This window comes from Misgurnus anguillicaudatus, chromosome 22, assembly GCF_027580225.2.
Source record: "Misgurnus anguillicaudatus chromosome 22, ASM2758022v2, whole genome shotgun sequence".
Lineage (NCBI taxonomy): Eukaryota > Metazoa > Chordata > Actinopteri > Cypriniformes > Cobitidae > Misgurnus > Misgurnus anguillicaudatus.
In genome coordinates, this window is record NC_073358.2 from 41,011,205 (window position 1) to 41,024,383 (window position 13,179).

Consider the following 13,179-nt stretch of genomic DNA (forward strand, 5'->3'; position numbering starts at 1 on the left):
GTGGAAAAAGTAATAAAATATTGTACTCAAGTAAAAGTAAAGTTACTTTAATAATATTTTACTTAAGTAAAAGTAAAGTTACTTGTCTAAAAATCTACTCAAGTAAAAGTAAAAAGTAAATCATTTTAACTTTACTCAGAGTAAAAGTTACTTTTTTTACAGCGGGAAGAGGGGGAGGATTCTAGTATAGTTCAAAAACGACAAGTGAATATAAATCTCAAACTAGTTGTTTTTAATTGTAGGAACATCTTTACAATTAAAGTGCAATAACAAAAATTTAATCAAATAAAGAGCTTTTTTAAAGTAAGAAACATTTATGGAATTGTTTAATGATTTTTACATGTGAGTTATGCACTTTTGAAGGTGGTCAGCAGCTAAATACAATCACTATAGTAAGGTTAATTGATGTATTGCTGGTAACATACATTTTTTTTATTAAACTATATATAGTTTAAATGAGCATATAATGAGATGAGTGCCATGGCTATATACATTTGACATGTTTATTATCTTCTTACTTCCCTGACCTGGGGACCTGATGACCTTTATTCCTCTCTCTCTCTCTTCCTCCCTCTCTCTCTCTCGCTCTCTCTCTCTCGCGCTCTCTCTCTCTCTCGCTCTCTCTTCAATGTCTAATGACATGCGCATTCTCGAGGACGTTTTGAAGTTGTGTTTGACTTGACGCGAAGCTGCTAGACCTCGGAAGATAATGCGCATGGTATAAAAACGCGTCGTGCAATTTCGTACTTAAGAGCATGAATCCTACCTTTCATAGAAATGAAACACTCGCTTCGCGTCAGTGGAAAGTGGTCGCTTAAATATTACCAGGTGTTTATTTAATAAGATTTGAAATTAGGCGGGTCTGCATTAGCGCGCGCCTGCCTCGTCCGTCTCCATGGTTCTTTTTGCGCGTTCCCCGGGCCCCGCCCATTAACATCCGTTGCGCGTCTTTATCACCTTTCTTTTTAAAATATTTTTTTACTCAGTAACGGATATGATTTAAAATGTAGCGAAGTACAATACTTTAAACAAAACATACTTAAGTAAAAGTAAAAGTACATATTTTAAAAACTACTCAAAAAGGTAAAAATACACAAAAAAACTACTCAATTACAGTAACGTGAGTAAATGTAATTCGTTACTTTCCACCTCTGCGAACAACAACATGAAATCTCAAATAAAAACAACAAACTGTTCTCAGATTTTGTCTCATTATATGTTTATGTGTTGCTAAGGGTGTTGCTAAGGGCGCAGTGATATTAAATAGAACCGTTGGGTGAAGCGGTCATAGCAGTGTTTTATCGTAAATAAAGCACACCTATTGACCAATCAGAATCAAGGATTGGAACTAACCGTTTTATAACAATTTATATTTGATGGATCTAAACAGAAATTATTGAACTATTATAAGATTTATGAGTGATTCACAGTACAGACAGATTTGACTAAGGATTTTTAAAATAATTTTAGAAAAAGGCAGCAATAAAAAGCCACGGTTAAGAAGCAAATATGTATTTAAACCTCCTGGTGTCTCTGAAATCCCAAGAACGCCTCAACTGAAGGGCGGTGAACAGACATGGTGTCACTTCATGACAAATGCGCTGATACTTGTTGTTCATTACAATATGTGCACCTCACAATATATCCTGCCACACTTCTCCATTAATCAATGCAATAGATTGTTTTAAAGATCACCAATTATCTGATTCATGATTTTACATTTCCTATGGTGTGTAAGTGTGTATTAGTACATGCTAACGATATACAAACCCCAAGGCAAACGATGTCGTGAATTATCATCTCCAACATAAATCTCTTTCTTGGACTACAACAAACACATGGGTTGTAGTCAAGAGTGTACTTCCTGGGATTGGTGATGTAGAGGTATTCAGACCAATTACAACCATGGGTGGATTGGCCATCTGGCATACCGGGCATTTTCCCGGTGGGCTGCGGAGCTATTTGGGCCGACAGTCTCGAGTCAGACACTTTTTTAACTTGATAACCTGCGCGAGGACGTGGATGTACTGAAGAGCTATTTATTTACATAATTTAAAGTACTGTTAGTTTAAATGTACTTACATTAAACAACTATACATCATTAAAAAGTGTTTTGATTTAAGATTTAGTTTTTGACTTTTATTTTAATCTGAGAATCCTAGTAACAGTAATTTCTTCATTTTTGTCAGGCGTTATGAAAATGAAAAACGGCACATACCTTTAATTTGAAATATAACCCTCAGCCGCACTCATTGATAAAAATACTCCTCCGTGATCGTCATGAAAGCACTCGATAAAACAACATCTATCGGGGCTTTTAATTCAAAGTATGCATATTTGGAGAAATATTACTTCAATTTTATATATTAACTTCAAATTTCTGCAGTGGGGGTAATATTTCACCCATTTTTATTCAAAACATGGCGATATGAGCAAGCTGGAGTCCTGTAAGCATTCACACTCAGTTTGTTTCATTCATACGTGAAGCCGGAGGGCGCTAAAGTCTGAAAGTCTTTCATAAACTTTCATAGAAAGAATAAGACGTCAGAGCTCAGCACAGCAGCAGCTGTCAGTCAGACGTGAACTTGAACAGTGACCTGCAACGAGCGATCGCTGTTTTTATAATAACATGCAAATAAAGATGTTTTGATGTTTTAAAACCATGGAGACAATAAACACGATTAAGATTATATATGGTTTGTCTGTATTTTTAACGCTATGTCTGTTATTTTCATAACAGTACTGTATATTATAATGCTATGCTAAGCTAACAGCATAAATAACATAAAATTGTTTATTTTCGGTCTTATTTTATGATCCAAAGCCACATCAGATCACGCATGTTTGTTTAAGCACTCGACTTTTGATGTTATAATGTGAGTTTTATTATAAATGCTTTTATTTGTAGTGTTTTGATGGTATGCTAAGCTAACGTACTAGCTGTTCTATAAACATCTGCTGTCTGGAGATATGAGATATGTGTTTCTAGGAATAATTTTGACTGGTAAAGCTTCTTTAAGTTAAGTTTCTTTTTGTAAGAAAGGACTTTAATAAAAAGAAAGTGAATTGAGACAAAATGAGGAAATAAAACACTAAATAGAAATTATGATCAATTATTATATTGTTTATAATAATAAAATAAACATTTAGACAGCCATATCCCGGATTAAAAGTTGTTAATGACTCATCCGGATGCTTATTTAATGAGTCTGTTTAAAACACGGAGCAATAGGACAATAAACTGAAAGGATGTTGTGAGATATAAATAAACAAACATTAGCTTAGCATTTTTGCTGTTTTCTCTAAATAAATTTACATGACATGGGTCTAAAAAACATTTCATAAAATACAGAGTTTTAGAGGTATCATCTTCAGATTTAAAACAGAACATGGTCATACCTGTGGCTTTATCTGCAGAGCATTTCTAGATTGCTCCAAGGCCAATTTCATTTAGATTTTCATAACAATATTTCATACATGTTTAGTGGAGTTTAAAAAAAAGAATAATTTAATCTCTCTATAACAACTTTTTTCATTATGAAAGTAACTAATGTTCACCTCTTAATAAACTTCCAAGTGTCTGCTTTCAAATGAGACCAAACTTATGCTTTTAGTGCAAAGACTTTATAAACTGTATCTATTTTAGTTTGGCTATGACAGTTTTTGTGGGGGGGTTCGGAAAATGGAATGAGGGCTAACAGGTTAATCTATATATTATTGTTTCTGACCGGTCCAGGAATCCAGATAGTTGATCAGCGGCCCGATTGACATTGGGCTGGCTCAGTCACATCGTTAAGCACAAACCCCTTTCACTTTGGTCCTGCCGGGGTAATACATAAAAAAAAACGCAAGAGTAACCACCGGCTGTTGACACACGCTCTGCGGCCCATAGGTTATTTTCTTCACTGACGTAGTTACATTGTCAAAATGTTGACAAATCAAAATGAAAGAAGGCGGGAGTTTTTGTTCACAGAAGTCGTCGTAAATGACTCCCAACCAATCTAATTACACGGCCGAGTAAGATTTTTAACCAGTCAAATGTAAGAAACCGGGTTTTTGTAAAGACGAATGTGAATTCCAGCCAATCACATTACAGAGCTAAGCAGAATTCCAACCAATTAAATGAAAGAAGGCAGGAATCTCTGTTCACTAAGTTTGAGCGTTTGTATAGTGCTTAACTCATGAATGCATATTGTTTCAAAGCTGCAATACAGAAAATGCATCCTTATATTAAAAAATACAGACAGTCAGCAAATCCAAAGATGCAAACTACTTAAAGGAATAGTCCACTCATTTTCAATATTAAACTATGTTATTACCTTAACTAAGAAGAGTTGATACATCCCTCTATCATCTGTGTGCGTGCACGTAAGCGCTGGAGCGCACTGTGACACTTCAATAGCATTTAGCTTAGCCCCATTCATTCAATGGTATCAAACAGAGATAAAGTTAGAAGTGACCAAACACATCAACGTTTTTCCTATTTAAGATGAGTATATTGTATGGTGTAATAGCACTTTTAGGAGTACTTCGACTCGCCTGAAAAGTCCGCTCCCCTTCTCCCTCTCATAATGGGAGAGGGAAGGTGTTACTGCGCCGAGTCGAAGTACTCCCAAAAGTGCTGTTGCGCCATAAAGTGTAGTTCCTCTTTTGAATCAGCTTAGAAAAGCGCTACGTTTTATTTTGTACCATCAAACTTGCTCGTATAACTACTCGTCTTAAGTGGGAAAAACGTTGATGTGTTTGGTCACTTCTGGCTTTGTCTCTGATTGATACCATTGAATGAATGGGGCTAAGCTAAATGCTATTGAAGTGTTGCAGCGCGCTCCAGCTCTGACGTGCACACACACAGATGATAGAGGGATGTATCAACAATTCTTAGTTAAGGTAATAACATCGTTTAATATTGAAAATGAGTAGACTACTCCTTTAACTTTAAGTCAATTTTGCAGTTTTAATTTAAAAGTCACATTTAGATTATTTGCTGCAGTGACTGTCAGTCAAGCAAATAGAAACAATAAATGTTTATACAGTATAAGATAAAAGTTTGAATGTGTGTAAATTGTGGATTAAATTAGAGTGGTATTGTGTTAATGCGTTTTCAAAATCTTACTGTATTAAAGCTACTACCATTTTTTTGTTTTTTTTTATGTTTTTTTTTTTTTTGAGAAAGAGATTTTGTATGTTTCAATTGATCCCTTTTGTTTATACAAAATTAGCTTTAATTTTGGACAGTATATCCAAAAACAGTGTATCCATAAATAGACCTGTGTTTCCTTCGCATGTTAAAAAGTCCATCCACACCATTGGTTACACTTTTTGGCTGTTCTGGTAGCTTTCAGTAAATTAATTTGTTCTCAATAATGATTTCTAAAACTTAGTGTGAGATCTTAACCCTCAGATCTGACAAACAGAACAGAAAGTCAAAGTCACAGGTTAAACCTTGTTTTATGTCATGGTTGGTATACACATTCAAGAGACCAAAAAGACAGAAAATGTTGGTGTTATCAAATGAGGGGCCGGTCTGGTCCAAAATGCCAGGGCCGATATTTTTGTCCCAGTCCGTCCATGATCACAACATACAGATTAGCTGACCAATCAGGGACAGTTTTGTACAAAATCCGTACGTTTCAGGAAAACAGAGAAATCTGAAGCTACAAAAATGTTGTGGTATGTGGAAAATAATGTGTTTTAAACCATTTGATTTCTTCAGATCAAGAAATCAAAAACCTGCATTCTGAACTAGAACGACTGAAAAAAGTGTGTGTAAAGTGTGTATTATACCAAATACACAAAATAACGTTGGTTTTTAGCAATGAAATAGATGCACTTTAATAGATAGTCCGATTTTTTATTTTGAATCAGCCCTTTAGATTACAAATGTATGTAGGTATTTATAATACAAAATTATAGTTTATTTATCATAGTATATTTAGCATTTAAACAATCAGTGAATATACAAGGAATAAAGTTAGTTTTTTAGTGTGTTTCTCTTGCAGAATTGAAGGAAAAATGCAAACGTTTGGAAGATACTTAGAAACTTCTAGGTTAAAGAGACACAAAAATTAAAGATCTTGAGAGGAGCAAAGAAACGGCTTTAGAGGAAAAGGACAAACTTTTAAATAAATCAAATGATAAACTACTACAAACAACCAGAGAGATTGAAGAGAAAAATAAACTGATGAGTGAGAAAGAGAGACTGCTGGAGAACACAGTCAAAGAACTGGAAACCAGTAAACATCAACTGGAAACATTGAGAAATGAACTACAGGAGATGAAGACACAACTGGATGAACAGAAAACTAAATTCACTCATCAGGAGAAAACACTACAAGAACACAAACAACAGCAGCAACAATATGGTGAGTGTCTGAATTATGATCAAATTATTTTTAAAGAGAGATTTTTCAGTCAATATTCAGTTTTATTTTGCATCAGATGCATGTCAAACATAAATTTAATCTTAAGCTGTTTTTATTTTTCAGATCAAGAAAACAAAAATCTGCATTCTGAACTAGAACGACTGAAAAGCGAATCATCTACACATTTATCTGGTGAGTCTTCAGGGCTAGTAAAAATCCTTCAAGGATTTTTTTCTCCTGGCAGAATCGGGCCAGTGATTCAGAATTTTATTTACCCTGACAAAATCTGATCAATAAACAAATTTCATATGTTTTGTTACCTGAATCAAGCAATTAATTAAAAAGATCTGATTGAGATCAATTATAAATCTGACATTTTTATTCTCTCATGAACACTCACAAGTCTTTTATATTATACCACTGTTTGATCCTCCCTAAAAAATATATATATTTAAAGATAATTAATGTGTTTCCACAAATTTGTTTGCTGTGATGTAGAATTTCAGGACTAAAACCTCCAGTATGCAAAATATTTGCTTACAATTTTTTACCTTGATGAACATTTTGCATTGAGAATCATTTTGAAAGTGGACATTGACTCCTAGAATCAGACTATAGTTGAATCGTTGAGAGCTCAAAATTTCCACTGCAATATACTGTACACACCCATATTCCTCGTAAAATACACATTAGAAAAAACGTATTCAGTCATGGTACATTTAGCATTAAATTTTAAACAATCAGTGAATATACAAGGAATAAAGTTAGTTTATGCTGAAATTATTGTGTTTCTCTTGCAGAGTTGAATGAAAAATGCAAATGTTTGGAAGATATGGTGAAACTTCTAGATAAAAGAGAGACAGAAATTAAAAAGCTTGAGAAAAGCAAAGTAACAGCTTTAGAGGAAAAGGACAAACTTCTAAATAAATCAAATAATAAACTACTACAAACAACCAGAGAGATTGAGGAAAAACAAACAGAAATTGAAGAAAAAAATAAACTGATGATTGAGAAAGAGAGACTGCTGGAAAACACAGTCAAAGAACTGGAAACCAGTAAACATCAACTGGAGACACTGAGAAATGAAATAAAGGAGATGAAGACACAACTGGAGGAACAGAAAACTAAATTCACACATCAGGAGAAATCACTACAAGAACACAAACAACAACAGCAACAATCTGGTGAGTGTCTGAAATATGATCAAATTATTTTGAAGGAGAGATTTTCAGGTAAGTATTCAGTTTTATTTAGCATCAGTTGCATGTCAAACATAAATTTAATTTCAATCTGTTTTTATTTTTCAGATCAAGAAAACAAAAATCTGCATTCTGAACTGGAAAGACTGAAAAGCGAGTCATCTACACATTTATCTGGTGAGTCTTCAGGGCTATCCAGGGCAAGTAATCCTCCAAGGATTTTTTTCTCTTGGCCAGTGATTCAGATTTTTACTTACTATGCCAAAATCTGATCAATAAACAAATTTGATGTGTTTTGTTACCTGGATCAAGCAATTAATTAAAACGATCTGATTTAGATAAATTATAAATTGACATTATTCTTCTATTGTTAACACTCGCAAGTCTTTTATATTATACCACTATTTATTCCTCCCTGCAAAATAATAACTATATTTGAAGATAATTAATGTGTTTCCACAATTTGTTTGCTGTGATGTAGAATTTCAGTACGAAAACCTCCAGTATGCAAAATATTTGCTCACAATTTTTAACCTCTATCTGTTGCTAAAACATTTGCATTGAGAATCATTTTGAAATTGGACATCGACTCCTAGAATCAGAATATAATTGAATCGTTGAGAGCTCATTATTTCTACCCTAATATTTCTACACCCCTATTGTTCCTAAAATACACATTGGGAAAAAACTTTTTCAGTCATTGTATATTTAGCATTTAAACAATCAGTGAATATACAAGGAATAAATTTAGTTTATCTAGGGCTAAAATTATTGTGTTTCTCTTGCAGAGTTGAATGAAAAATGCAAATGTTTGGAAGATACAGAGAAACTTCTAGGTGAAAGAGAGACACAAATTAAAGATCTCGAGAAAAGCAAAGAAACGGCTTTAGAGGAGAAGGACAAACTTCTAAATAAATCAAATGATAAACTATTACAAACAACCAGAGAGATTGAAGAGAAAAATAAACTGATGAGTGAGAAAGAGAGACTGCTGGAGAACACAGTCAAAGAACTGGAAACCAGTAAACATCAACTGGAAACACTGAGAAATGAACTACAAGAGATGAAGACACAACTGGATGAACAGAAAACTAAATTCACTCATCAGGAGAAAACACTACAAGAACACAAACAACAACAGCAACAATCTGGTGAGTGTCTGAATTATGATCAAATTAGTTTGAAGGAGAGATTTTCCAGTCAATGTTAAGTTTTATTTAGCATCAGATGCATGTTAAACATAAATTTAATCTCAAGCTGTTTTTATTTTTCAGATCAAGAAATCAAAAATCTGCATTCTGAACTAGAACGACTGAAAAGCGAGTCATCTACACATTTATCTGGTGAGTCTTCAGGGCTATCCAGGGCAAGTAATCCTCCAAGGATTTTTTTCCTTGGTCCAATCGGGCCAGTGGTTCAGTATTTTACTTACCCTGCCAAAATCTGATTAATAGCCTAAACTAATTTGATATGTTTTGTAACCTGAATCGACCATTAAATTAAAATGATCTGATTTAGATAAATTATTATAAATCTGACATTTTTCTTCTCTATGAACACTCACAAGTATTTTATTTATTATACCACTATTATTTGCACCTCTTTGCAAAATAATTTTATTTGAAGATAACTAATGTGTTTGCACAAATTATAGTTTGCTGTGATGTGGAAGCCCCCAGAATATTTGCTCAAGTTTTTAACCTTTAGCTGTTGCTGAAATATTTGCATTGAGAATCATTTTGAAATTGGACATTGACTCCCAGAATCTGAATCTATTTGAATCACTGAGAGCTCAAAATTTCCACCCCAATACTACACACCCCTATAGCTCCTAAAATACACATTAGAAAAAAACTTTTCCGGTCATAGTTTATTTAGCATTTAAACAATCAATGAATATACAAGAAATAAAGTTAGTTTGTTTATGACTGAAATTATTGTGTTTCTCTTGCAGAGTTGAATGAAAAAGGCAAACGTTTGGAAGATACTGAGAAACTTTTAGGTGAAAGAGACGCACAGATTAAAGATCTTGAGAAGAGCAAAGAAACGTCTTTAGAAGAGAAGGATAAACTTCTAAAAAAATCAAATGATAAACTATTACAAACAACCAGAGAGATTGAAGAAAAAAATAAACTGATGAGTGAGAAAGAGAGACTGCTGGAGAACACAGTCAAAGAACTGGAAACCAGTAAACATCAACTGGAGACACTGAGAAATGAACTACAGGAAAATAAAAGCAAACTACAACTACTGCTGGAGGAAAACAAACTACTGAAGAGTTCTGGTAAGAAATCTCTGATTGAGTGACAATTAACCACGGTCAGACATTACTGTACTGTTACCATGAATGAACTGTAAAATTTTAGATTTTTTTATTTTATTTAAACAATATAACAATACATGTGGAATATTGTGTAGAAAGTTTCATATGCTTTCAAAAATGAATATCTGAAAAATTACTTTTTTTAATTTTTTTAGAAGAATTTTATTTAGGTGGTCTGATTTACAAATTATTATGTATGTTCTACTTCATGTCCAAAAGAGAAACAAACATTACAATAACTCACTGATACATTTATGTCAGGGTTTCACTGTAATTATTTTACAGTAGGTCTACATAATGTCTTGTAACATTTGCTCAATTGTAATTATTCTGGTGCTTTATTTCCAACCGGTATAGAAACATCAGTTTCAACAGCACCAGTAAGAAAAACAAAGAGCATGGACTTGGACCCTCCAATGAGTGAGTTCATAATGAAACAATACAATAGAGCTTTATTAGGAAAATAATTAGTTTGGAACATACTAATCATATAGACATGTGGACATAAAATAGCTTTTAATTGATTAGTTTGTTAATCCTCTTGTTTCCTAGTGAGTGCAGAATCAGAGCTCAGGTTGGTTCTGGTGGGGAGTGCTGGATCTGAGAAGAGTGCATCAGTAAACATCATCCTGAACAGAGAGGAGAAGATCCAGACTGATACATCAACAGAGATCCAGCAGAGTGAGAGCAGACAGGGGGAGGTGAATGGGAAGCAGGTGACTGTGGTGGAAACTCCTGACTGGTTTTGCTCTGGTCTCTCTCTGGAGGAGGTGAGAGAGGATGTGAGACTCTGTGTCCGTCTGTCTGCTCCAGGACCTCACGCCTTCCTCCTGATCATACCAGTACAACAATCTACTGGAGTAGAGAGAGCAATGCTGGAGAAAATGGAGGAGATTTTTGGGGAGAGATGTTGGAGGAACACCATGATCCTTTTTACTGTTACTGATGAAGAACAAAAGAAGAACATTGAGGATTTTGTCCAGTCAGGGAATCAGGAGGTCCAGAGACTTGTAGAGAAATGTGGGAACAGGTTTCACTGTCTCAACATTCATCAGAGTGGAGATGATTCACAGATCTCAGAGCTGCTGGAGAAGATTGAGAAGATGATGAAAGGAAACACAAAGAGATTTTACAGCAGTGAGATCTACCTGGAGATTGAGTCTCAGATCAGAGCGATGGAGAGAAAGATCATAAGAGACAGAGAGGATAGAAGAGAGAGAGAGGAGAGAGACATCAGAAATGACATGCAGATGTCCCTTAGAAAAATAGAGGGAACGATAGAGAAACATGAAGGAGATATTAAACAACTTGATGGGCGAACAAGTGAACTAGAGAGACAGATGAGAGAAGAAAAAGATGAAGAGAAAAAGAAGGAACTAAAGAGAGAGTTACAAAAAGAGGTGGAGAAGAGATCAGAGTTGGAGAAAAAGATTGACATACTGAAAGATCAAAGAGAGAAGGAGAAGAGTGAGATGGAGGAGAGATACAGACAGGTGATAAAGATTATCAGACAGACAGAGAGAAAAATCAGAAAGATCATCCTACCTGAACTTCAGAAAAACTTTTAAGACTCAAAGTTAAAGATGCAGGAGGAGTTTAACAGACAGATGGAGGAGAAGAACATAGAGATGGAGGAGAAGAACAGACAGATGGATGAGAAGAACAGACAGATGGAGGAGAAGAACATACAGATGGACGAGATGAACAGACAGATGGAGGAGAAGAACAGACAGATGGAGGAGAAGAAAATAGAGATAGAAACTGTAAAAAATAAGCTCTTAGAACTCAATGAGAATTACTTGTCAGTGTGTGATTTTCATGATTCAGCAATGAAGATCCTAAAACCCTCTATGATACCTGAGGAGAGAGAACAAATATGACAGTTAATATAATTAGTGTCCGATAATGAGCTCAAACTCATCCAAAGAATTTTTGACACAAAATAATTTTAAATGCTTCTTTATACAAGTGAAAAAAACAAATAAATAAAGCACTTTGAGTGTAGTGCTATAAAATTTTAACACTTTGAAAGACCAGGGACCTATGCTTAAATCCTGTTTGTGGACTTTAGCTTGGCCTTCAGTACAATAATACCAGATATCTTTCTGACTAAACTTACCCATCTCTCTGTACCCACCTCCACCTGTCTGTGGATTACAAACTTCCTGACAAACAGACAGCAGCTAGTGAAACTGGGAAAGTTCACCTCCAGCATCTGTACCATCAATACTGGTGCTCCTTAGGACTGTGTGCTTTTTAAACTTCTTTTCTCTCTATATAACAATGACTGCATTTCAAAAGACCCCTCCATCAAGCTTTTGAAGTTTGCTGTTGACACCACATCGACATCAGTCAGGACAGTGATGCATACAGAAGAGAAGTTGAACATCTGGCTGCCTGGAGAAGTCAAAACAACCTTTAGCTGTATACGCTCAAAACTGTGAAGATGACCGTGGACTTCAGCATCACTCCTTTCCCTCATCATTTTCAACATCACTGTAGCAGCTGTGGAGTTATTCAGGTATTTGGGCACTAACATCTCACAGCACCTAAAGTGGGAAACCCACATAGACTCAGCACAGCAAAGGTTTTACTTCCTTCGCTAACTGAGGAAGATCAATCTGCCACAGGAGCTGTACAGATTTACTCAGCTGTTATTCAATTCATGCTGTGTACGTTTTACGGTCTGGTTTGGTTCATAAGGAGTCTGCAACTACAGTAACTGTAAAGACACCTGAAAGGATAATTGGTGCGCCCCTGCCCAACCTCCACGACTTGTACATCTTCAGAGTGAGGAATCTGGCAGGTAACCTCAGACCCCTCAGACAGATGCTACAGATCCTTGTCCAAAAAAAAAAAACACACAGACATGAAAAGTTTCTTTTCACAGGGCATTTCTATCTTGTACATTTATTATAAACACACTCACTACAGCTGCTACTGCTATAAATTGCATTATTCTACAGTACCTTTAAAGTGTTATATACTAACAGCTGCTTTAAGTGTAATACTCTATGCAATAGTGCAATATCGATGTCATGCATAATTATGTAAACACATATCTATATATTAATGTTATATGTCGTAGTTATTTACAGTTAAACGTACAGCATACACTAATCGTGACCAACTGTAAACTTCCACTTTATTTTTAAATCTACATATTTAATTCAAATTAGTTAATACTTTTTTTTGCAGTATCTTTTCAAAAAGTACACTTTTTTTACCTAAAAGGTGCATATTGGTACCTCAATAGTACACCCTGGTACCTTAAACTGACTTGAAATAGCTAATG

General features: G+C 34.8%; 1 protein-coding gene across 1 annotated transcript; it reads left to right on the forward strand.

Annotated features, from left to right (window-relative positions):
- Positions 1-4,880: 4,880 nt before the first annotated feature.
- On the forward strand, positions 4,881-11,452 carry LOC141358900 (uncharacterized). Its single transcript, XM_073860797.1, has 9 exons — positions 4,881-6,362; positions 6,486-6,554; positions 7,163-7,546; positions 7,670-7,738; positions 8,350-8,712; positions 8,836-8,904; positions 9,516-9,845; positions 10,242-10,333; positions 10,493-11,452. Exons 1-9 carry the CDS (start codon positions 6,182-6,184, stop codon positions 11,450-11,452), a joined length of 2,517 nt encoding a protein of 838 aa, XP_073716898.1. The 5' UTR covers positions 4,881-6,181.
- Positions 11,453-13,179: the final 1,727 nt, after the last annotated feature.